Source organism: Musca domestica, unplaced genomic scaffold (genome assembly GCF_030504385.1).
Source record: "Musca domestica strain aabys unplaced genomic scaffold, Musca_domestica.polishedcontigs.V.1.1 58, whole genome shotgun sequence".
Taxonomy (NCBI): Eukaryota; Metazoa; Arthropoda; class Insecta; order Diptera; family Muscidae; genus Musca; species Musca domestica.
In genome coordinates, this window is record NW_026712360.1 from 1,967,351 (window position 1) to 1,991,875 (window position 24,525).

General features: G+C 35.1%; 4 protein-coding genes across 4 annotated transcripts; 1 reads left to right on the top strand and 3 right to left on the bottom strand.

The window, feature by feature from the left end:
* Positions 1-3,828: 3,828 nt before the first annotated feature.
* On the top strand, positions 3,829-11,088 carry LOC101898213 (proteasome-associated protein ECM29 homolog). Its single transcript, XM_011296329.3, has 20 exons — positions 3,829-4,077; positions 4,174-4,304; positions 4,364-4,596; positions 4,666-4,909; positions 4,968-5,371; positions 5,427-5,900; positions 5,960-6,236; positions 6,294-6,471; positions 6,533-6,726; positions 6,783-6,951; positions 7,019-7,183; positions 7,255-7,734; positions 7,802-7,985; positions 8,049-8,533; positions 8,591-8,706; positions 8,767-9,111; positions 9,172-9,288; positions 9,352-9,492; positions 9,554-10,652; positions 10,721-11,088. Exons 1-20 carry the CDS (start codon positions 4,059-4,061, stop codon positions 10,936-10,938), a joined length of 5,673 nt encoding a protein of 1,890 aa, XP_011294631.2. The 5' UTR covers positions 3,829-4,058; the 3' UTR covers positions 10,939-11,088.
* A 972-nt stretch (positions 11,089-12,060) lies between these two features.
* Positions 12,061-13,514, bottom strand: LOC101898387 (geminin). Its single transcript, XM_005188666.4, has one exon. The coding sequence runs from the start codon at positions 13,307-13,309 to the stop codon at positions 12,680-12,682; it is 630 nt and encodes a 209-aa protein (XP_005188723.2). The 5' UTR covers positions 13,310-13,514; the 3' UTR covers positions 12,061-12,679.
* Positions 13,515-13,902: 388 nt separating this feature from the next.
* LOC101899434 (probable cytochrome P450 6t3) lies at positions 13,903-16,503 on the bottom strand. Its single transcript, XM_059128777.1, has 3 exons — positions 16,350-16,503; positions 14,473-15,747; positions 13,903-14,416 (listed from the first exon to the last, which is right to left on the bottom strand). Exons 2-3 carry the CDS (start codon positions 15,733-15,735, stop codon positions 14,141-14,143), a joined length of 1,539 nt encoding a protein of 512 aa, XP_058984760.1. The 5' UTR covers positions 15,736-15,747; positions 16,350-16,503; the 3' UTR covers positions 13,903-14,140.
* A 3,623-nt stretch (positions 16,504-20,126) lies between these two features.
* CYP6G4 (cytochrome P450 6g1-like) lies at positions 20,127-24,013 on the bottom strand. The gene is given in 3 exon segments (NM_001286882.1): positions 20,127-20,534; positions 21,897-22,685; positions 23,534-24,013. Coding segments are annotated over 3 exon segments (1,560 nt in total). The 5' UTR covers positions 23,999-24,013; the 3' UTR covers positions 20,127-20,228.
* Positions 24,014-24,525: the final 512 nt, after the last annotated feature.

A 24,525-nucleotide genomic window follows, 5' to 3' on the forward strand; every position in this document is an offset into this window, starting at 1 on the left:
AAGCCTTTCTCAGGCTCCTGACCAAATTTTTTCCTATACCGAAAAAACCTTGGTCAGGCTCCTGACCAAGTTATTTTGCTATACGGAAAAAACCTTGCTCAGGCTCCTGAGCAAAGTTTTTCCTATACGGGAAAAGCCTAGGTCAGTTTCTGACCCAGTTTTTTCCTCTACGGAAATAGCCTTGTTCAATTCCTGAGCAAAATCCGTGAAATTATTTCTCTTCTCATCTCTTAAAAAACATGGCGTATGATTGATATTCCCCAGTTATTAATATTGATAATACGTCATGATTAATCACAGCAAAAACTCACGTGCTCTCATACATCTGTGTGTGTATGTGTGTGTGTGTGTGTGTGTGGGCAGAGAAGCTTTAATTTAGCTTCAAATCCATTAAGCAGAAAATCACAACTTTTGACCTTTTTATTGATAATAGTTTCTTTTTTTTTTTTTGTTCGAAACTATTTACACTGTAGCGCCATTAATACGCTTTCATATTGATATAACACTCATAAGCATACATAAATAAAACAAATATCTAACACACACATGTACACACACTATTTACATATGTATGTATGGATGGATGGTGGTGGTTATTTTTCTTTTTGTGGTTAAATATTCAAGGTTTATCTATGATGTTAGGATGGGAAAGAAAAAAAATTAGCATCACAAAGGACTTATGGATTTCGAATTGCATACAAATGCAGAATGCATACGCTTACGTATGTATGCATATGGTATTGTTGGCCATCTCTCACTTATCTTTTTAGCAGTAGTTCGCTCTTGTTTTATTTACACACACACACTCACACAAAGGAATACCTGGGGAAAATGTTTCAACACTCACAGCAGCACAGCAGCTCGCTTGCTCGACAGCAGCAACAACAAAAACTAACCTTGACTGTTTCAAAAAGCGACAACAAGAACATCAAGTAGCAGAGAAAACGACTTTGAATATTGAAACTGTATTCATCAGGGCATAAACCAACCAACCAGCCAACCAACAGTGGCAATGCAACATTAGCCTTCACAACACACAAGTATACAGACATGCAAACACACATACATATGTGTATTCCATATACTATCTAGGTGGTCCAACAGTGTTCACCAAAAAAAAAACCTCTCATTCAGGTACAAGGTAAAATTTTCTACATTCAACACAGAGACACACGAACGAACACCCCCGCAACAGCCTGGCAGCATGGTGACCATGTTGCCAGTTGCAGAAATCATTCTCATCCACATCCTAGTGCATGCTCAGTCAAATAGGTAGATATGTGGACACAAAAGTACATGTACATATGTATGTATCCGTGTGTGGATATGTTGCTTTGAAGGATACCCAACGTATTTGGTGTGTCTGTCGGTGACATGTGTGGCTATGCATGGTCATGTACGGGGCGCGTCGCGTGTTGAAAGATCACAGCGATAAACGAAAGCCTCAAATATCTTTGGGGGATTTTCATGTGAATTCGAAAGGAGCATAAAAGGAATTTAACATGCAAGGAAAAGGAACTAGAAAAGCTTAACACTTTTATGGAAATTGTTACGTGTCTTCGTAGAGGTGGGTATGTGTGTGTGTGTGTTGTGTCTATGTACAAGGTCTGAGCAGCAATTTATGAATGGGTAAGGGGAATTTGGAAAGTATAAAAGGTTGGAAGGTTGTTTGATGACGTCTTACCTTCAAAATGCTCGGAATTACAAAACACTTACCAAACTAATTGATTCCAATATCTACCTACTTGTCTTCTTATTCAATGGAATACATAAAATAATTAGGGTATTTCTTAAAAATATTCGAATATATCACAAATCAAATTAAAGTCTTCGAAAAAACATATGCTGTCGAATTTGAGGTTCAATAAGCATAATTCACTCCATACTCACAATCAGCAGCATTAAAAACAATGTAATCAAAGAGGAATATAGGTGGGAATACATAAAGCGCTTATTTAGCAGGCTTAATTCATTGGCTGGTTTCTGCGGAAATGAACAAAGGAGCTTAGGGCCAAAATCGAACTAAGTCAACCTAAAATTCCTTTGTTCCTCTACGAAGAAGCCAGCCAAATAAGCGCTTTATGCATTCCCACCGTAAACAAATTTCGGGAAAGAAAATTGTGACCCTCTGTCTGGCCCTGTTATAGACCGACATACCTAAACGAGGATTTTTTTACGTGCACCAGTCCAAGTTTTCTAGGCCTTTATACTAAACTCTTAACAATTTTTGGGCCAAAACAGAATTAACGCGCCACGCATTTCTTTATGTTACGGGCCATCGATAAAACAAGAAATATAAAGAGAATAACAGAGTCGATAAAGCCATCTCCTTGTATTTGTTATATTCATAAAGCGCAGCGCGTTCATTCTGCTTTTGATTTTTAGAGCTAAAAGGGCATAGCAAAAGGAAGGCGTCACACATCTTTTGCATGCCACGAGAATACATAAAACGCTGTTTTGGCTGGCTTCTTCTTAGAGGAATAAAGCAAAGACCTAAAATGGTAAAGACTAGACAAAATGCATTTTGAGCAAATGGTTTGTGTCTACAATACATAGAGTAACAGCTCATGGCAGAGACATGTTAATATAAGAACCACTATTACAGAAACGGATATCAAATAAAAATTTGAAAAATCCAAAATTTTGGTTTCAAAATTCTATTCCATGGACCTTTCCGAAAATTTGCACATTGCTTTGGCGGTTTAAATCAGTTAACATTTGTAATTATGTTGTTATGATATCGTAACAACAGAGGTATTTTCACAGGGTTACCATATCTTGACTCTGTCTTGTCCTATCTTGTCCTATCTTTGAATAAAGGAGCTTTAGGTTGACCAAGTTCGATTTTGGCCCTACGCTTCTTTGTTCTTTTCTGAAGAAGCCAGCCGATGACAAAAAAAGTGTTTTATGTATTGTCAACTTAAGTCTTTCGGCATTGCACATCTTTCAAAAATACCGAAAAATTCTCAAAACTTCTTACAAAATTTGGGCCAAAACCGAATTAACGCGCTACGCCTTGGTTTTATGTTACCGGCCATCTATAAAACAACAAATATAAAGAGAATAACAGGTCGATAAGGCCGTACGTTTGTAGTTGTTGTTTTATTAACATTGTTTTGATATAAAAACCACAGTGAGAATTTCAGTGTCGATAAGACCTTCGCTCGTTGTTGTTTTGTTGGTTTTTTGTGCCAAATATCTAATGCATTCAAAGTAGTCCGAGGGATTTTTTGACATATATACAAAGCAATTGATTTTTTTATATATATTTATTATTATTATTATTATATCATATAAAAAATTAAATTAAAATTACTATAACCCGCTGAATGAATTCGTGGAATCCCGTGTTATCAACAATTATCATTTTATTGTGAACAACTAGGACCCCGTGTTACCTACTTCAATTATGATAACTGTTTTATCGACACTATTGAACTCTTCCATCGCAAGTTGCACAAGTTGAGCTTTGTGATCCCTATTCGGTTGGCAATTTGTTGTTTTTCTTTTGTCTTTAACACACAATATCGCTTTGAGCTTGTACTGTTTCTCATTGCAATCATTGTGAGAAAAAGAAGCCTCAATGGATGATATTGGAAACATGAATTATTTAATTTGTAGTTCATATTCTACAGCTTTTTATTCGAATTATTCCTTTGTAACATTTTCGAATTACATATCCCTAATATCGTTTAACAGCATTTTTCATTTACTACTCTTCCTATTCGTAAAAGTTCTTGGTAAATTTCAATCTAATGAACTCTAAGTGGCCTTTTGTTTTGATTCCACATCTTTATTTATATTCTTCTATGTCGCCATTCGTTTCAGAGATGCCGTATTGCGCACTGTCCAATTTGCACTGTCATTTCTTTCTCGGAAGCAAAGCGTCCGAAAATAAGTTTTTGTTAAATTATTAATTAATTATTAAGTTTAACAATAAATAGACAGCATTTCCCGTTAAAGTTCTTCCGAATTAAAATCTACATATTTACACAAAAAGAGAATAACAAGTGTTGCTTGTACGTAATTGGAAGGAAGTGCCACAAACAAACAAAACAATGGCCAGCGAAGAAATTGGTAAGACTTGGAATTCTTTGTCCAGAGCTGGAATTTTCCTTTTCGTGAAGATTTATAAAAAAGTTATTATTATCTTATAATTCTCCGTAATTTCAGAACTTTTGGAGCGAGTCTTGCTGCGTCTGGGTTGTGCCGATACAGATGAGAAATTGGAAGCATGTGTGGGAAGGTTCCTGACACCGGTTATACTGAAAATAACTTCTCCACATGATACAGTTCGCAATAAGGTAGGCTTATTTGTCAATATTCAAGTTGTGAACATAAATCTTGAACATATTTTCTTTAGGTTGTAGAGGTACTGACTCATATCAAGCGACGATTGAGCTCCAGACCATTGGTCCAAATTCCCGTTGAGGCATTAATTGATCAATACAAGGCCTCAGCCAGTTCACCATTCTTACAGAACTTCGCCATCATATTCATAACCATGGGATATCCTCGTTTGAGCATTGAATCTCGTTCACAGTTGGCAGCAAAGCTGATTGGCTGTGAGGGCAAATTGGAAAATTATCAAGACAAGTAACTACATCTAAGTGTGATATGGAAAAGAATTCACATTATGCGGCTGTGTTTTAATTTTATTTGCAGATTATTCATGTTAATTTTGGCTGACATGAATGACATTAAACTACCCGATGATCCGGCACAGCGTAAGGAAGTTTTAAATTTGGATGACAAACCTGAAATAAAGAAAAACTTTCTATCCCTGTTGCAAGATGTATTACTCTTGCCCTATGGTGTTACCCAAGAGCAGGGTGTACCACCGGGCATGAGTCCCTACTCTTTTAAACGGGTCACAGTCAATAATTGGAAGGCTGAGGAATTGGAAAATGTAATTAGTTTTATTCTGATTACATTATTAACAAAAACTAATGCCTTTTGACTTCCAGATTAAAAAGGGCATTGTACGTTTCATATGCTCCGGCATGTTCAGTGATTTGGATATTTTCCTTCTGTTGGTTTTGGCTTCGGCTGATACACGTTTCAGTGTGGCCACACCAGCCATTGCAGAGCTTAGTAAAGTAGTTACAGTTCTGGATTTTACTGATCCTCATGTCACCATGCCTTTGTATTCTCTGTTTTCGGGAAATGGCTCAAATATTGCTGAACGTAAGACAACGCCTTGCTGTGCCCGAGTAAGGCAAAAATTGTTATTATATCTCATTAAATGCCATGGCAAGGGTATAAGTGTACCCAAAGGTATCCAGGTGGTGTTTGAAGGCCTATTTGGTACAAATACCAATCAAAAGTGTAAGGTGTTATCCTTGCAGTTTGCTGAAAATCTCATTAAAGAGTAAGTTATTTTAATGGCATATTTGAATTTAAATAATTTGGTGTATTCCTTGCAGAGGACCTTTGGAAATTATCAACAAGGTATCAAAGGTACTTTTGACTGGTTTTTCGAAACTGGTTGGCAAAGATTCCACGGAGCCCAATGATGTGCAAAATGCAGCCTATTCTGCATTGGCCCAGCTCTCACGAACATGCCCCACGGCCGTCAATCAGGATTTGAAAATTGTGCTATCCTATTTTAATCATTTAACAAACTCACCACCCGATCTACACACCTCCATCAGGGAAGCTTTGGTGGCAATGGCTCCGGCTTTTGCCTGGAAGCCAGAAGAACACAAAACTGAAGATGGTTCCACCGATGAAGTGGTAAAACTGACCGGCCAACAACATTTACTATTGGCCATGCTTTCCGACAATGCAGAATCTAAGCTAAATATTGTACAAAATGTTACCAGTATATTTTTGACCACATGTTATCCGGAATATTATGCACCATCGAGATATCTATTGCTGTTGATAGCTGGAGAGCGGTGAGAAAAATTGTGTTATGGATAAAATTTTTACAGAATTTATTTGTCTTATATTTTAGTAACTCATTGCGTGAGAATGTAACATCATATCTGTATGGTGTTTCCAAAAAGGACCACATAAACTATCAAATGTTATCCTCCATTGAATATCTGGATGATGATAAAAATATTGAAGATTTCAATAAACTAATATCCGAACAAAGACACGTTGTCTTGCCCAGCTTTAAATCGATGATGCATCATGTTAACGAAATAGCCGAAAAGAGATTAAAAAAGAACATGGCAGTGGTTGTGGGAAGAACAAAGTTACCATTTTCATTAGAGGTTTATGAGGATGTAAGTGCTGAAAATCACTTGAAATTGCTGTTGAATTATGATTGTTTTTATTTCTAGATTTTGGATTATTTACGCATTTGCTTGTGGTATTCGGCTGGTGCCCGCTGTGCCCCAGGAGATACAAAATATCAGCACAAACTAAAACAATATATCCAGTGTAACTATGAGGAATCGGAAAATAATGAACTACATCAATATTTGTTATTTATACAAAAGGCATTGGAGGCTAGAAGACGTAAGGCGATGTGTTTTGTTGAAACATTTTATAATTAATTTATAATTTTTCTATACCTTAGATGAATCGAATTTATTGTGTCTCTACGATTTGTTAAGTGTTACACCGGACTTGCTGTGTAAATCTCAAATGCATTTATTGGAGCCTCTAACAAATTCCCTTAAGGATGTATCGGAAGATATGCGTTCAAATGTGGCCCAAATTGTGGGAATTCTGTGGGCCTATGGTTTTGAGGAAAATGAATTCAATGCTCAGGTATTTATTCTATGGTTCAAATATTAAGTTTTCTAATCTGATCTTGTTTTTTATAGATTGGCGATTGTCTCAAGGATTTGGCCCAGAGATCATTGGAACATAAACATGGCTGGTTGTTGGTAATGGGACATGCCTTTAGCCGCACAATCCAGAAACATAAGCAATCTGATGTGGCCAAAGACTATCAGAATTGGTCACAATTCGTCGATGCCATTAAAGTTATAGGTAAAGAAACGTTTTTGGAATATCTCTGTGAAAACTATTTATGTTTATTATGTGTTGTTATTTCCAGCTGAATTTTTGGTAAAAGGACCCCAGGATTTGCTGATATCTGCTGCTGCAAAATGTTTCTCAATGATCAGCAAATGGACAGCCATACCAAATGTTCAATTGTCCATAACCTTCCAGAAACCTGATAATGACAATGATGATGATGACGAAGAAATGACGGAATACAGTAAGACTATTAGGAATTTTTCTTTTTTACAATTTCTTGTAGCGAATTAATTTAATGTCCATTTTTTACAGCGGCCACTGGTTCCACAAAATACTTTATATTCACGGTGGTCCATCGACTTTTAAAGAGCTCTTCGGTACGACCCAAAATCAGAGCAGAAGCTGCAAAATGTTTGGGAAATTTAGCCATTGGCGATGGCCAATACTTTACGCATCGAAATTTGGAGAAATTCCTTTCTTTGGTGAAAATTCAAAAGGACGCTGCTTTAAATATTGCAATTTCCGATGCTATTGCAACGACCCTGTGTGGCTATGATATAAGTGAGGGTAAACCCAAGGAAGATTTTATCAATCCCCATTGCAGCGATGAAGCATTTGAGGTATTTTTGAATTCCTTAATACGTTTGGTACCCGAACCCAATCCCCATTGCCGCCAGTCGTGTTCGGTATGGCTTTTGGCCGTAATCAAAAATTGCAGTTATAGACCAGCTGTGCTCAATAAGAAGCAAATGTTGCAATATGCTTTTACGGAGCTATTGTCGGATGATAGTGGTAAGGCGTTTATAACGTAACTTTGTCGTACAATTTTGGATTAATTTGATTTCATATTTTTTTTAAGAATTTGTCCAAGATGTGGCTTCTCGTGGCTTGGGTTTGGTGTACAATCTCTCAGATCCCACAAGTCAAAATGAACTGGCCAACTCCTTGCTGGACCAATTAATGGGCGGCAAACGCAAGGTTAATAAAGTAAATGAAGACACAGAACTTTTTGCCGAGGGTATGCTGGGTAAAACACCAACCGGGTAACTATCACAAATTTTGGCTCTCTATATTTCCTTAATGATTTGAATGTTTTGTCCTCTCAGTGGCAACATTACCACCTACAAAGAACTATGTTCCTTGGCCTCTGATCTCAATCAACCGGAAATGATTTATCAATTCATGCAGTTGGCCAATCACAATGCTGCCTGGACCAGTAAGCTGGGTGCAGCATTTGGCCTCAAATCCCTTTCCAGTGAAACAAAGGCCAAAATGCAACCGTATTTAAGTAAAATCATACCACGACTCTACCGTTACAAATACGATCCAACACCGAAAATTCAAAACTCCATGATTTCTATTTGGGATTCAATTGTCAGTGAACCCAAAGAAGTGGTGGAACAATATTATTGGGAAATATTGCGGGAGCTTTTGGATAATTTAACATTTAATGAATGGCGTGTTCGCATTGCTTGCTGTTTGGCTGTACGAGATCTGCTGAGGAGGCCAAATGGTCTGCGTCTACGCTCGGAGGAAAGGATGCGCAAAGGTGCTCCAGCCTCACCATCGAAAAGCAATGCCATGGAAGTGGGTAAGTAAATGGAATTATACTTCTAAAACTAGTCTTAATTTTTTATCTATTGTTTAGATGAGGTCCCCGAACCGGAGCTAAAGGAGTTATGGAATCAGCTATTCCGTGTTATGGATGACATTCACGAAGGCACTCGTTTGGCTGCCGAAGGCACTGCCCTGTTTCTTAGCAAGGTGTGTAGCAGAAAAGTATTAAATTTATTTTATATTACAATTCTCCAATTGTTTTTTCAGCTTTGTGTTACTGCTGCCTCTTCGGATCATGGTAAATCCGGCTCGGCTGTTGCCTCTTCCATACTGCCATTCCTTTTGGAAACGGGTGTAACACATGTTGTGGCCGATATACGCAAGATCAGCATTAAAACCATTTCCGAAATGATTGATTCATCGGGAGCTTTAATAGCACCCCATTTGCCATCCCTGATACCATGCCTTTTAAAGGCCACCGGTGAATTAGAGTCCTCAAAATTGTCGTATCTCTCAACACGTCTGGGTGCAGATCATGATGCCCAAGAGAAAGTCGATTCCATTAGAGCCGAAGCAGCCAAATCGCATCACACCACAGAGACAACGGCCAAGGTATTCAACTTTCTTGTTTTTTATTTATTTTTATTATAACTTGTTTTCTTTTTTAAATAGTGTGTACGTTTCATAGACTATGAGTCATTGGAAAAAATGACTCCAGCCATTTTGGACCTGGTCAAAACCACCGTAAATTTGGGCACCAAAATTGCCTGTGCCCATTTTATATGTCTGGTATGTCATGAGAGGTTTTTTCCTCCACAAAATATATATCATCCTTTTTGATTTCCGTTAAAGATAAGCATTCGACTGAGTAAGGAAATGACACCATTGGTGGGTAAATATTTGGGTGCCTGTTTTGTGGGTCTTAAGGATCGCAATGCCACTGTGAGGAAGTATTACGCCAGTGCCATTGGTCATTTAATTGGAATTGCAAAGGTAAGGAAGATATATGCATTTTTAATAAAAATATTTGAAGACTATTGTCCCCCAAATCTAGGAACAATCTATACGCAACTTGTTCCTTAAACTTGATGAATTGTATATGGACAATTCCTCACATCGTTCGGCGGTTGTACAAGTTCTACAATCCATTAATAAGCGTCACAATGAGCTGATTAAAGACTATTTGGACAGTGCACTGCCTTTGATATTCTTTGCCATGCATGAGGAACAAAACGAGGATAACAAATCAAATATTGAGTCGTGGCGTGACTTGTGGAATGAAGTTAGTCCCGGCGATGCTGGCATACGCATGAACCTCAATGTTATTGTACCGAAATTGGAGAAATCTCTCAACGATGCCAGTTGGTCAAGAAAGGCGCAGGCAGCCAATGCCATACAAACAATAGCAAAACGTTTACGTGACACTTTGGAAGAGAAGGATCGTTTACAGTTAATTAATTTACTGATCAATGGCCTCCAAGGACGAACGTTCCAGGGAAAAGAACGTTTACTACAAGCATTGGCTGCCCTTTGTAAGGGCCTGGATCACAAACACGAGGTATGTGAACGTATTGTGGAGGCAGCCATGAAGGAATGTCGCAAAGAAGAACCCCAATACCGGACATTGGTTTTACCCTGTTTGGGTGATATTCTGGAGGATTTGGAAGTTGATCGTTTCGAGGAAGTCTATAATATGCTTTGGAAGATATTGGACAAGAAGGCCTTGCGGAAATTATCTACCTCAGATGATGACGCCGATGATGACAAGGAAGAGGTTTTAACCACAGATGAACGCAACAAACGGGCCACCATTTTAAATAAACTAAAGGAAGTGGTGTGTGAGACATTGGGCAAGGCATGGCCACGCAACTCTGTCAATACCCAGGCCAAATATCAAATCATGTTTGCCGAACGCTGCTCAACAATTTTGGTAGACAATACCCGACCGGTACAGGTAAGTCTGCTAATTGCCCTGGCGAAATACACAGAGCGTCTGCACATCTTGGGTAAGCAAGAAAATAACCAAGACGATGTAACATCCGATGCTGCTGGCAACAAAGAAAAGAAGGTTAAAGTTGACAAGGAAATGGAAAGGGATGTTATTGTGCCCAAGATATGTGAAAGTGTTTTATCGGCTGTCAGCTATGCAGCAGGTGAGTGGAATGGATTTTCAATAAAGTGTTGGACATTAGATTGATTGTGTACCCTTTTTCTTTTCTAGGTATACCCCACACTGGCCTAAGGAAAGAGGCTCTTTCAATTGTTTTGATTCTAATCAAACGCCTTAGCGAGGTAAAGGACATGAAAAACTTGACTGTAATCAAACAAAACTTTGACGAAAACTTGCCGAAATTCCAAAAAGATTCGGCCCCCGAAGTTCGTTGTCGCATCAAAGATATTGAAGAGAAGTTTCTCAAATCTGGCTTCCAAGATCATTAAAATGAAATAATGGCATGAAGTGGCATGAAAAACAAAATGAGATTCATAAGTAACGAAACATAAAGGTATAATATGGGAATTTCTATTGTAAATTATTTTGTCTCAAAAATAAAATATTATTATTATTATTTTCAAAATATAACAGATCAATCATATATTTCTTTTTGGATAATTTTTGAAGAATAATTCAAGTTATGCATGCAATTCATATTGGGGTTAAGATAATTTTAATTAAACTTTCGGGGATAATTAAATGGTGAGTAATTTCTTTTTTTCATGGTCGTTAATTGCGTGTTTTCGGTGATTGAAAATTAATGCTTCATATCCGATTTTAAATAGGTTTATTAATGTGTCAGAAGTGAAATCAAAAATTGTGTGCTGCATTAGGAAAATAACTTTCAATTTAAGTCTCGATCGGTCAATGACTTATCAAGTTATTTCAGGTTCGTGTCATGACTTGTCTAGCCTTAGGAATTGGTGTTTTGGCATATCTACTTACAGGAAGTGCCTCTGTAGAATACTCTGATTCAATTAAGCAGTGTCAGTTTTTTTTTAATTTTGGACTGGTTTCGTTCTCTCTTCTATGTGGTCGTCTTAGATATATTTTCCAACCAAAAGATGGTTATTGTGTATTCTACTCATATCTGTTTGATATAGCTACAGGGTTATATCGCAGCACTATTTTACAATTACTATTTTCTATAATTTGAGTTTTTCTAATGGCGGGTTTAAATTGAGGTTATGTTTGCTACCCATTCCCTTTTTTAACTACGCCGTAAAACGTCGATCACAACCTATTTGAAATCGTTTTGAAAATTCAATTCATCCTTTGTCTAATTAATGTCACGTAATTCAAACAGGCTACGTGGTTGCAGCACTTCACAGTTACAATTATCTACCTGAACGGGATTTTGTGGAAAACTCAATGGTGGTGGTTGAAAATGAGCGATGATATGTCTAAAGGTTTTCTTAACCTTATTGGTACACAAGAACAATTTTCTTCGTTTCTGTATACGTTGATTAATAGACTTTTCAATGGATAAAAAATAATGTAACCCATTCAAAACATAGACATTGCATAAAAGATATCTATGAAAGGCAAAAGAATAAAACCAATTTATCTTCGTTAATACAATTAATTTATTAAAATATTTCTATAAGATAGTTGATAAAAAAAATTCAATAGCGTTTCTTTATAACAATGGTTTCAATTGATCGTAAAGTAGTATAACACAAGATTTTATTTTTGTCTAATACATTAATGGTCGTTGGTTACATTGGGGAAAAAAATCTTAAATCTATTTGTGATTCTTCAAGTATATGCAACAAAATTGAGAAACATAAGTTTGGTCCGTAATTCTCAAATACCTTAGGACTATAGTTGATGACAACTGATAGATTTTTTTGATTACAAACTGATATTCGGTTATCTTATATAAAAACAATAAAAAAAAACTAACTTACATTAATAGTATGGTTGTAGCTAAACATGGACTTAAGTTCAACGCCAGCTATTTGTGACAATAGTTAAAAAAAGGAAATTTAACATTGAATATAAAAATCAATCAAATACATAGCATAAAACTCAATTCTAAACATTAAGGAAATTGTTTGGAAATATAGAAGGTCGCGTGTGAAATCTTTCTTTACACCAACCTCTAAGTCTTTTGTGTGGGTACTTAGCGACTAAAGTAGTGGAATAATTGTTTATGTTATTGCTAGCTAATCCATCCACCACTCACTAATTGTCCTCTTTCGTGGGTGTCGCATCATTGGAATCATCTGAATTATCTTCATTCGATTCTGTTTGATCTTTTTCCTCAATTTCCACACCTTCTTCTTCGTCGCCTTCGGTTTCATTTAGCATTTCCGAAAGAACAGCCACCAAATGTTTGGCCTCTTCCAGCTGCTGGCGCGAAGTATTCAATTCCTCCTCCAAACCTTCAATACGTTCATAGAGACGCTGATTTTCATCGAGGCTTTGTTCCAAGGCTTCGCGTCGTTTCTCAGCCAAACGTTCCCAATAATGTTCACCGGGCTTGGCCTCACCGGTTAGGTCTTCGGCGGTGATCTTCTTCGACGTCGACGTTTCGTCTTTGGTTGAAGATTTATTGGGACTCGTTTGAGTCTCAGCAACTCGTGTCTCGATCTTTTTGCGTTTCGCATAGTCTGTGCTGGCAGACAATGTGGTTTCAGTGGCTGCTTTAAGGCGACTCAGCTTGTCAATTTGTGGACGTCCAGTCAAGTTCTCCTTATCGGTGGCTACTCCCTGTAAAACTTTCAGGGTTTTCCTTTGATTTTTCAGATTTTCCTGTTGTTCGGCCGCCGACTCGATCTGGATGAAGACTTTCTTTGCCGAAATGTTAGACATTTTTGCACAGTGGATGATGGGTAGTGGTTTAATAAATTAGTCACAAAAATTCGAACGTTTGTCTATATCTGATTTTTTTGATCGTTTACTCACGCGAGTGACGCTTTCATCTGTTGGAATTCGAACGTTATATTTTCCGGCAATACACAATGATGATCGCAAGATGATGGTGGTGGTTTATCTTTTGTCTTCGAATGTCAAAATATGGCGCCTTTTTTCGTTCAAACAAGGTGAAGTTGGCTGCAGTTAGAATAGTTGTTGTTATGAAGAGGGGCGGAAATATAGATGGCGTTTATGCACATTAACCGTTTAATTTTAATTGATTTTTTATTTTTATTTTTTTTTAATTGTTTATTATGAATTTATGAGTTGCATATTTTTATAACCAATAGCGAAAATAATTGATAAATATTTCCATAAAGCATAAGATGTTTAAGAGTTAATAATTGAGGACGCTCTAATAAGACCATTCAAATAATTAAAGGCGCTTTACACTATGTAATTCAGTTTAATCTACTGAAGTGTTTGAACAAATCACTACTATTCCTAAGTTCTTTCAATAAAATAAAAATAAATAAAAACATTTACATAAGTAGATAGCAGTTTAGTGATAGATTTGTATTTTATTTATAATCCATACATTTTAATGCGAGAAATCTCTCAGACTAAAATGTGCATCACAGTTAAATACAAAAGACTTTCTGTTTAACCAAAAAGTATTATCTAAGTTTTTTATTCAATATACAATAAAATTATTATGTTTAAAATAATACTTTAAACACGTTGAATGACACATTTACACAGCTCTTAATCAAACAATTTGTACGGTTTTTAATCATCACTGATAAACCTCAAATATATTCCACCTTTGGCCTGTAGCATAAATGATTTTGGATCGAATTTAATATTCTTCACAGTTTGTGGACAAGTTTTAACAGAATAACGTCTCATGGTATGGGCCAAAGCCAATTTGACTTGTAAAAGGCCTAAACGGCTGCCAATACAGGCATGCGGTCCAACTCCGAAAGGCTGATAAATAGTTGAGTCAAACTTGTGCGATTTAAATAAAAAGCGTTCCGGTTTGAAAATTTCTGGTTCAGGCCAATACTGCAAAATTATAAATCTCATATGAATATCCAAATTCAATACGCAAATTGACTTACCTTTGGATCACGATGTAAGCCCAATATTGACACATAAACCGGCATTCCATGGGGTATGAATAAATCGGAATTTAAACGAAATCCTGACAAGGCGGTACATTCACGATTTATAAATGCTGCAGCTGGATACATTCTCAAACCCTCACACAGCACCATTTCTAAATAGGGCAACGCCTGAAGTTCTTCATAAGAAAGTGAAGATTTTTGCCCAAAAGCATCTCTTAATTCTAGTTTTAGTTTTTCCTGTACATCAGGTTGTTTGGCTAATTCATAAAGAATAAATCCCAAAACTGAGGATGAGGTTTCAAAACCTGCCAACAAAAATATGGCCACTTGAGAGGCTATGAAATCCTTGTGTTGACTATAATGTAAAGGATCCTGATGATTTTCAATTTGAAATTTTAATAAAACATCAATTAAATCTCCCTTGGATTTTGGAGATGTAAACTGGGATCTCTGCTTGCATATGGTTGAGGTAAATTTACGCATAAATTCGGCATAAGTTTTACTAAATACCTTGGATCGAAACCAATGCGTTAGGTGGGGACAAAAGAAGATAATGAAGAAATGCAATAGTCTGAAGAGGTTTACATTGAACAAATCCAATGTTTGTTGTCTTAAAATTGAGTGACCTTGTCTCAGACCCTTTACATTGACTCCGTAGTGAAGAATCGAAGTTATATCGGTTGTAAATAGCGAAAACATTTCCTTTACTTCAATGATAACACCTTTATTGGGATTTTGATGTGATTCCTGCAACCGTCTGGCTATGAGCAATTCCAATTCCCTTACTACTTCCAGCATAAGGGGATACATGCGGAACCTTATTTTACCCGTAGTGAACATTTCCGACATTTTCTTACGACAACCCCACCATATGTGATATTTTGATAAGGGTAATGTTAAAGCTCCCATGGCATCATGTCTGGCATCTGCTGCCTCATAACGATTTTGAAACTTGTCAAAATTTTTTATTAAAAGGGATTTAATTAATGCGGGATCACGTAATATTAAGGCGGGTTGATGCAGCAAAAATATTCCCCCAATGGGGGCATTTTGTAAGTCTTTATCTGCATATAGATTTGCAAAAAGTTCACCAAAGCTAATTTTCATAGAGAAAAGATCTTTTAGATTACCCACCAGAGGTGAAGGTCGGACATACAGAATGTTACGTATTTTCCAATAATCCAGTTTATAGTTCAAATACACTTTCAATACGTATATAAGGAATATGAGAAGTGCTGTAGCAATAATCAGCGTCATAGTTTAGAGAATCTGAAAATGAAGAGAGGGAGAAAGATTGAGAAATGGTTTTTAGATAAAACGCCTTTTCCGGCGTCCGATATAGAAGTATTTTTTTTATTAAAAACAGGATAATGATCTATCTGAATATAGGTGTGGGTACATAAGCAGCTTGGCATCATGTCTAGGCATATTAATGACAAGTTATAAGGCAAAACGAAGGCAGGATTCGAGTGCGCTTTTGGCATCGCTTTACGATATGCATGGTAGAAGAATACAGGTAGATGCATCAAAGCTTGAGAACATTGATATGTCATTTTTTTAACGTTTTTCAAAAATAGGTTGTGACGATAAGCATTTTTTTTTAACAATTTTTACAAATTTGAATAATTTTTCATTCAAAAAGTTGAATTCCAAAATTGGATTGACAGTTCATTGTCCCAGCAGCAGTGTCGATGCAACTATGCCATGCGAAGACTTCATGCTGCTTAGGTACCCACATCTTTAGAGTAAAGATACTTTTTCTTCGTCACTTCCGTCAGATTTCCAACAAAAACTCAGGTTTCTGTCAATGAAGCTTTCAGTTGATGAAGGATACTTTCACTCTAAATCCAAGCTTCAATAACATTTCTTACCTCGACGCAAGGAATCTGTTCTGTTTTAGTTTTTCAAAAAAATTTCTTAAATTCCAAAATGTATATCCGTTTCTAATATAAAACTGCGTACTTTGAATATATGTTGCGATAAAATTGAAGTTAACTTTGCAATTGATCACCTTTGTAGAAATAGTAAACACTTAAAGTTCCGAACTTCGCTTTCATGTGGTTTGGGTAATTGTCATTTTTCAATGTTATACAATAGAAAAAAACTGGGAATTGTAACAACTTGAAAATTGATTGAGACACGCAATGTCATCGAAATGCAATCTTACGATTATCGTTTACTTTTGTTTCTGAGTTTTTTGGAGTAAATATATATTTTTGTTCTTCATGACGTAGCTTATACCATGTTTATGTTAGAGTTTTTTGTATGTTTAACTTACCTTAAGAGGATTTATTTGAAGTATAAGGCTGGAAATACATAAAGAGCATATTTGGCTGACTTAAGTCATCGGCTGGCTTCTTCGGAAATGAACAAAGGAGCCTAGGCCCAAAATCGAACTAAGTCAACCTAAAACTCCTTTGTTCATCTACGAAGAAGCCAGCCGGTGACTTAAGCCAACGAAATATGCTCTTTATGTATTTCCAGCCTAAGTATTGGATATGAAAATTTTAATCCAAATCCAGTGGGTAACCCCTTTTATGTGTAAACGTACTATTAGCCCAGCAAAGTTTCTAATATAAACATGTCCTAAAACGTTATAATATCTAAAAAGAAATAATATAATAACAGGCCAAAGTTTTAATCTTGACGTCGCGATTTAATCTTTGATCTGTTTTAGACCTCAGTATTCAGACATAACGAATTCGGTAAATACTAGGATCGAGTTGATGGGATAGATGAAAAAGCTATTTTCTCGTTACAAAATTTTCGATATTATTTCAATTATTTTACTATTGGTTGTATTTTTAAAAGCAAAATAGATGTTTATCACAAATGACGTAAAAGCCCTTAAACATATTTGTCTTAAATTGGGTGTAAAGGCGGTATAAGTTTGATAGTGATGTACTAATAGCATGTTTCCATTGGAAACCGAACAACGTTGTTCGCTCTCAGAATTAGGTACACGAATTAACCCGTTCATACGGCACGATTCGTAATTCAGAGTAAAACAATTCCCTTTTTCAAAATTTTTGTTTCTTGATTTTAATGGGAATTTATACGAAAATACATGAAATTCTCACTAATAAGAATAGAAGAAATTATTGCTTTCCTCCCAAAAATTTTTTATATCAATAATTTCACAATTTTCATTCACGTTTTCAACTTTTTATGTAAATGTTGACATTTTGAACATATTTTTGTGTTTTTCCATTTTTAAATTCTGCTGGAGAGACATTTGTCAAACATTTTTTCTGCTGATGGAAATATTTTGAAAATATTGCCTCTTTTGTTTGTAGTTTTCTGTGGGAATTTCAACTTGTGGACCAAATGCGTACCTCGAATGTGAGAGAAAACAAAATTTACTTTTGTTTGAATTTACATACGCCATTCAACATTGTAGTTTTCATTCATAATTTTAAGTCTTCCCAAAAATTTTTAAAATTTCATTAAATTTTTCTATTTTTAATTTTTAAATGTCATAATTTATTTTTTCGATAAATGCTCTCATTTGTTAGGGATGGGACATATTTTTTCGTTGTTCTGAGAGTGATTTGATTTGAACAACGTAAAAATATGAGTGTTCGCTCAGGAAATTTTGTGTGAAGAATTAAGTAGTTTTTTTTATAGTTAAGGGTCAAACAACGAATAGAGAGCGAATCAAGTGCAGTGGAAACGCCACATAATATGATATGTGGTCTGACAGTTTCATTCCCCCAAATTAAGGCTTCGTTTACATTGAAGCTAATTTCCAAGCCACAACGTAGCCTTAGGATAAACACGTTGCTAGGGCTTGTGACAGATGACAGATCAATTGAAGTGGACACAGACTGGTAGCAACATTTCATCATAGTAGAATAATACAGTTAGACGCATTGACACAGCTGCTGGGGCAATGAACTGTCAAAAGTAATTCTGGAATTTAACATTTTTAATGAAAATTATTCAAATTTGTTAAAAATTATTAAAGACCATATTATAATAATCTCCATTTGACGTCCTATAAGAAAAAATGTAAAAGTCTACTTATATTTGAAAAAAAAAAAAAAAAACATTTTAACTTTTTTGATATATCAAGGTTCCCAGCATTGATGCTATATTCTTCTACCATGCATTTCATTGACTTATAATAAAATGTAATCAAAGAAATGCCCAGGTATTGATTTTTTACAAAACTAATAGATTCTTGCATGTTCTGGAACAGAGCAATAATAATAAATGGTCTGTTCTAGAACTGCAATAATGTAAAAAATGTTTACTACAATAATCGATTTCCCTTTTTTGATATCAAAAGAAATAATAAATATTGGAAAACTAGCAGATTCTTGCATATTCTGGAACAGTGCAAAAATCATCGGATTTATAAATAAAAAAAAAATAAAAAAAAAAAATAAATGAATATTAGGTGTGTCAGATTACTCACAAAATTTGTAACCACTGTTGCAAATTCTTACTGGGGCTTGTTGACACAAAAGTTCTGCGAAAGAGAAGAGCAGCTCGAGGGAGATATATCGACAGTTTTTTTACAGAGTTTGAAAATCCTTCCTGTCAAATTTCCTTATGTAAACATTTGGAACTCCTCCTTTCCTTTCGCCGATTCATTTTCGGACAAGCTATTTGAAAACATCTGTATTTTGGAAATCGCATGCCCAGTTGTTTTGTTTTTTCATCTCACTTTTGAAATGTGTGTGCTTCATTTATTTCTTTTAATGTGGTCCAATTGTCATGGTAGAACAAAGAAGGTAAAGTCATGTAATCATATGTTTACAATTTTTTCAAATTTTACATCTCATTCTCAAAGTCTACATTCATTCATCCATTTTATACACGTCAGAGATGGGGACTATTTTTATGCCTTGAAATTTGACAAGGTAACTTGAAATGCAGAGCTGGGAATGCTAAGTTGAAATTTATTTCATTGTACCATGCCAATAGTTTTGTTTTGCCAAATCAGCTGATTGCTTGGAAATTTTTGCTGAAATTCCGTCTGTTTACTTTTCACACTTTTCTTGCAAAAGGGAATAAAACTATCTTACTCTCACAGAAAGAAGCTGCTGGACAATTCCTGCAGGAAAAGTAACCAAACAAACGTATTGCATGACGTGATATCACCTTTATTCATTTTTGAATGCATTTCATAATGTGAACATGGTATGAGGAAACTAACAAAAACGTGTGCATGCAAATAGATTGACAATTGTAAATCGAATTTTCCAGTTCTAATACTTTCACTACCCCCAGGCAAAATTCAGATTTGCAAAGATAAATTCTATTTAACAAACTTGTTATTAAATGCATACGACTTTTTGCATTGCATGACAAATCGCTCGCTGGGAGATTAAGATGCATGGGTATTTTCTAAACATCTTATAATTGAAACGCAACATACAGTAAGCAGTACATTGACTTCTAACTATAATTATAAAACAATCTATCAAGTTATGCGTCAGCTACTATTACAATCAGTTTGCGCATGCAAGAAAGGGGACAGAGAGAGACATATGAATGAATGTTTGCATACACATGTTATGCATGTCATAATTAGTCAATTTATTAATAAATTTATTTATTTATTTCCTTTATCAAGCATGATTCCTGAAAAGATAAACAAATAATTGTTTTAATAAATAAAACGTTTATTTATTTATATAATTTCCCAATAAGATTACAACAAGAACTTAATAGTAAGATATTATAAATACACATTTATTTTCTGTTTTTTTATTTTTCCATAACAATTTTAATAATTTAACTTAATTTTGTTTTCTGGCATTCTCATAGAGTTGATCACGCACCACATTCAGTGTTATACCCTGTTCAAATTGCAGTACCAAGGCTTTGGGATCAAACTGTTCACATGTTGGTGTTTTATTGCATGTCTCGACACGATGATTCTTTAAGAAATGTACCAAACCCAATTTGCTTTGCAGCAAACCAATGCGACTGCCAATACAATTGTGCGGTCCAGTGCCAAAGGGCATGTAGGTCATAGACACTTGCGATTTTTTATTTTCACTTGTGAAACGTTCCGGATCAAATTCATTGGGATTGGGCCAATACTATAAAAAAAAAAAACAAAAACGAATAATGCGTTTTAATTTATTGAAAATTATATGTAATTAGTATGGTCTTTTATTTAGTATAGAGTTCATTGTATTAGTAGAACGTTTCTGTTATCTCTTTTGGGGATCAGATTTGATTGATTGATTTCGAGGTTGAATGGGTTACAAATCGTCTAATGGCATATGTATAACAATACTTGAAAATTAATTGTTGCCTATTTTATCGCTCATTTGCCTCTGAACTTTTCATACAATGACAATTGAAAGACCGACAGCTAATATCTTTATTAAAAATAATTGGCGCATGGTGTCTAGATTTATTTTAGAAAAAAAACGTAAATAAATAATGCTAACCTAATTTACCACAAAGTATGTTAACTGAAAACTGGTAAAAATGTAGAAACGAAACATTTTAAAATTCCTCATATGGCTAAAGGCTAAAATAGATAAACGCTTAAATAATGACTTCGGTTTGAAAATACAATCCTGTTGGACTTTTGCTGGATCTGGAACGGAGCTAATATTAATTGTCTCTTATAGTATGTTTACATTAGAGCGCTTTGCCAGATTAACCTTGAAGATGACACCATGGTAGAAGAATATAGGTAGATGCGTCGACACAGCTGTTGGGACAATGAACTGTCAAACCAATTTTGGAATTGAAAATGTTGAATGAAAAATTATTTAAATTTGTAAAAATTGCTGAAATACGAGAATTATAATAACCTCCGAATGACGTCGTATAAGAAAATATTTAAAGATCTACTTATATACGAAAAAACATTTAATTTTTTTTTGACATATCAATGCTCCCAAGCGTTGATGCATCTACCTGTATTCTTCTGCCATGGATGACACATTTGACAAATTTGCAAAGGAGTTGACAATTGAGTCACTGTTGCTTAGAGTACATTTACACTCACCAAGTCTAGTGAATTTCAAGTATCAATTCCCTTGTGTATACGTCAAATCATGGAAGAAGAATACAGGTAGCTGCATCAACCCTTGGAAACATTGATACGTCAAAAACGTTTTAATGTTTCTTCAAAAAAATAGATTTTTATATGTTTTCCTACACGACGTTATGCATGTTTTTTTGTAACAATTTTTACAAATTTGAATAATTTTTTAATTCAAAAATGTCAATTCCATAATTAGTTTGACAGTTAATTGTCCCAGCAGCTGTGCCGATGCAGCTTTTATTATATCGAAAAAAAATTGCAAAACTAGTATATTCTTGCAGTTTCTGGAACAGACCATGTGTTTCTCAAATCCAGTGGATTTTATTTGACGTATACGCATTGTAATTGACAGTTAAAATCCACTCGATTTGTTATGCGTGAAGGACGTTTAACTCACCTTTGGATCACGTTGTAAAGCATAGATTGGTATATAAATTGGCATTCCATCGGGCAGAGTATAATCATAATATGGCTTTAGAGTAAAACCCTTGGATACCCCAGCTGGTTTTTGATGTTGTCGATCCAAAAATGGGAGCACCGGATACAAGCGTAATGTCTCTTCCACCACCATATTTAAATATTCCAAACTGTTAATCTGCTCATAAGTTAAGGTTCCATTCTTTTCACTCAATAACGCGTTACAGATTTCTCGACGCAAACGATCCTGCAGATCAGGTTTCTTTGACATTTCGAAGAGAGCAAAAGCCATCGTCGACGAGGATGTCTCAAAGCCAGCAGTCAAAAAGACGGCGGCCTGGGCAACTAAATAATCATGATTTTGCATAAAACTGTGATTATTCTTGGCTGCCTCTTTCTTCAGCGCCACAAGGATATCAATTAAATCATTTCGCGGAATGCCGGTACGTTCACGTTCGGTCATAACATGGGTAATGGTGGAACGTAAGAATTTGGAAAAATCTTTGGGGAATATTTTCACACGTAAGAGGGAGACAAATTTTGGCAGGAAAAATGCCACAGAGAAGTCGATAGCTCTTGGTAGGGTGAAGAGGAAAAATTTACGACATTGTGAACGGAATTCGCCATCGGGATTTTTTATGCTATTTGCATTAATGCCAAAGGCAATTGTCGAAATTAAATCTGTGGTGAAGAGGGCACAAATCTCCTTGACTTCGGTTGTGAAATGATCTCCCTTCTGTGACAAGTAGTTTTCCAATTGAGAGGCGACCTAAAAAATGGGAAGACATTTGAAAACGTAATTAATTATCATTTTTTTAATATTTGTTTTAATTGAATTTTGTCATAGTAGAATTATATAAGGTAACCTCATTTTAAATAATAATAATATACAATTCTGCATTTTTTTGTAATAGACCTTGTAAAATTAAACAGTTTCCTATCTCTGATGTGTTTATATAAAATAGATTTTTAAATAAACATTTAGACAGTGACATGCTGTCAAATGTAAAATTTTGACAAAAAAATAATTTTGTCATGGTCACATTTTTTTCCAAAACTATTCATTTGACATCATCTAATTGTCAAAAATTATATTTACAAATCTATTGTATATAAACACATCAGAGATGGAAACCTTTTTCTATGCGGTGAAATTTGATAAGGTAAGTTACAAAAAATGCAGAGATGGGTATGCATATTTGAAATAACCTTTTCTTTTTTTATATTTATATATTTTCCATAGAAATTTCCATGATAGAAGAATATAGGTAGGCGCATCGACTCAGCTGCTGGGGCAATTAACTGTCAAACCAATTTTGCAATTTTAAATGTTGAATGAAAAATTATTTTAATTTGTAAAAATTGTTGAAAACGCTTATTATAATAACCTCCGAATGACGTCGTATAAGAAAACATATAAAAATCTATTTATTTTTGAAGAAACATTTAAAAAAGTTTTGACATATCAATGTTCCCAGCGTTGATGCATCTACCTTTATTCTTCTACCATGGAAATTTCATTAAATTATAAATGAACAGGTTATGGGCGAGAATGTTAACATATCCTTAATAACATAACTGCATGTTTTTGCACAAAATAATAAAATATATTATTACCTCCAACATCAAAGGATACATTTGTTTCACCTTTCCACTCGTAAACACCGGTGAAATTTTCGTTCTCAACTCCTTCCAATAGGCATTGCGGGCAAAGAACATATTATTATTACCCAAAACATCACCATGAGGATCAGACTGGCCGTAACGATTGGTGAATAAATGAAAATCCTTTATTAAAACGGATTTAATTAGCTCAGGATCGCGTACAACCAAACCGGGTTGATTGAATATGTATATTCCAACGACAGGCTCATCGCGTACTTTCGGTTCATTGTAAATATTTGACAAATGTAAACCGAAGCTAGATTTCAAGGTAAATGCTTCCTTGGTGTTGCCAATGAACATAGTAGGTTTACTATAGGGTATACCATTACGCTGCCAATAACGGTAGGTTTGGCGACACCAAAAATACAAAGCGCTGAGCAAAAATGTAATGGCTAATAGAACACTCGAAGCAATCATCTTATCTGAGGTGTTTTTTATGAAGTGCTTCCACAATTGTTTTTATTTTTATTTGTTCTTTGTAATTTACTTATAATGATTTGTGTACTGTCTAATTACAGAGGATTTTTATAAAATGTAAATAAACACTTAAAAATATTCGAGTGATTTTTTTGGAAATTTTATATTTATTTTTTTAAATCCTCTCGAAGGACCTTTGTGTCACTTGTTTTCTCCGAGATCACTTTGAAGCTTATTTTTTTAGATTATCCTTTTAAAATGTTATCCTTTGTATTTGGGCCCGTGCAGCGAATATGACATTACAGAAGACGTTTTTCTTTTAAACTAAGTGAAATTATATTTTTCGAAATATCTTTTATAGCATTTCAATAAAACAAATTGTTTACACACCTATAAAATAGGGTTGCCCTTTCAAGATTTTTTTTCAATTGATATATGCAGGATGGGCAGTACTTTTTGATGGGGAAACTTGAACTAGGGCGTACTTTCAAATTTGTTAAATGAAACTTCTTTTCCCCAAAATGGTG

Excerpts from the sequence above, each read along its gene's own strand:
- LOC101899434 (XM_059128777.1), bottom strand. The coding sequence starts at position 15,735 with ATGACGCTGATTATTGCTACAGCACTTCTCATATTCCTTATATACGTA. Across the intron at positions 14,417-14,472 it reads GCTTACATCGTGATCCAAAG|TATTGGCCTGAACCAGAAAT; the intron begins GTAAGTCAATTT and ends ATAATTTTGCAG.
- LOC101898387 (XM_005188666.4), bottom strand. The coding sequence starts at position 13,309 with ATGTCTAACATTTCGGCAAAGAAAGTCTTCATCCAGATCGAGTCGGCG.
- LOC101898213 (XM_011296329.3), top strand. Across the intron at positions 6,727-6,782 it reads AAAATGAATTCAATGCTCAG|ATTGGCGATTGTCTCAAGGA; the intron begins GTATTTATTCTA and ends TGTTTTTTATAG. Across the intron at positions 8,707-8,766 it reads CTGCCCTGTTTCTTAGCAAG|CTTTGTGTTACTGCTGCCTC; the intron begins GTGTGTAGCAGA and ends TTGTTTTTTCAG.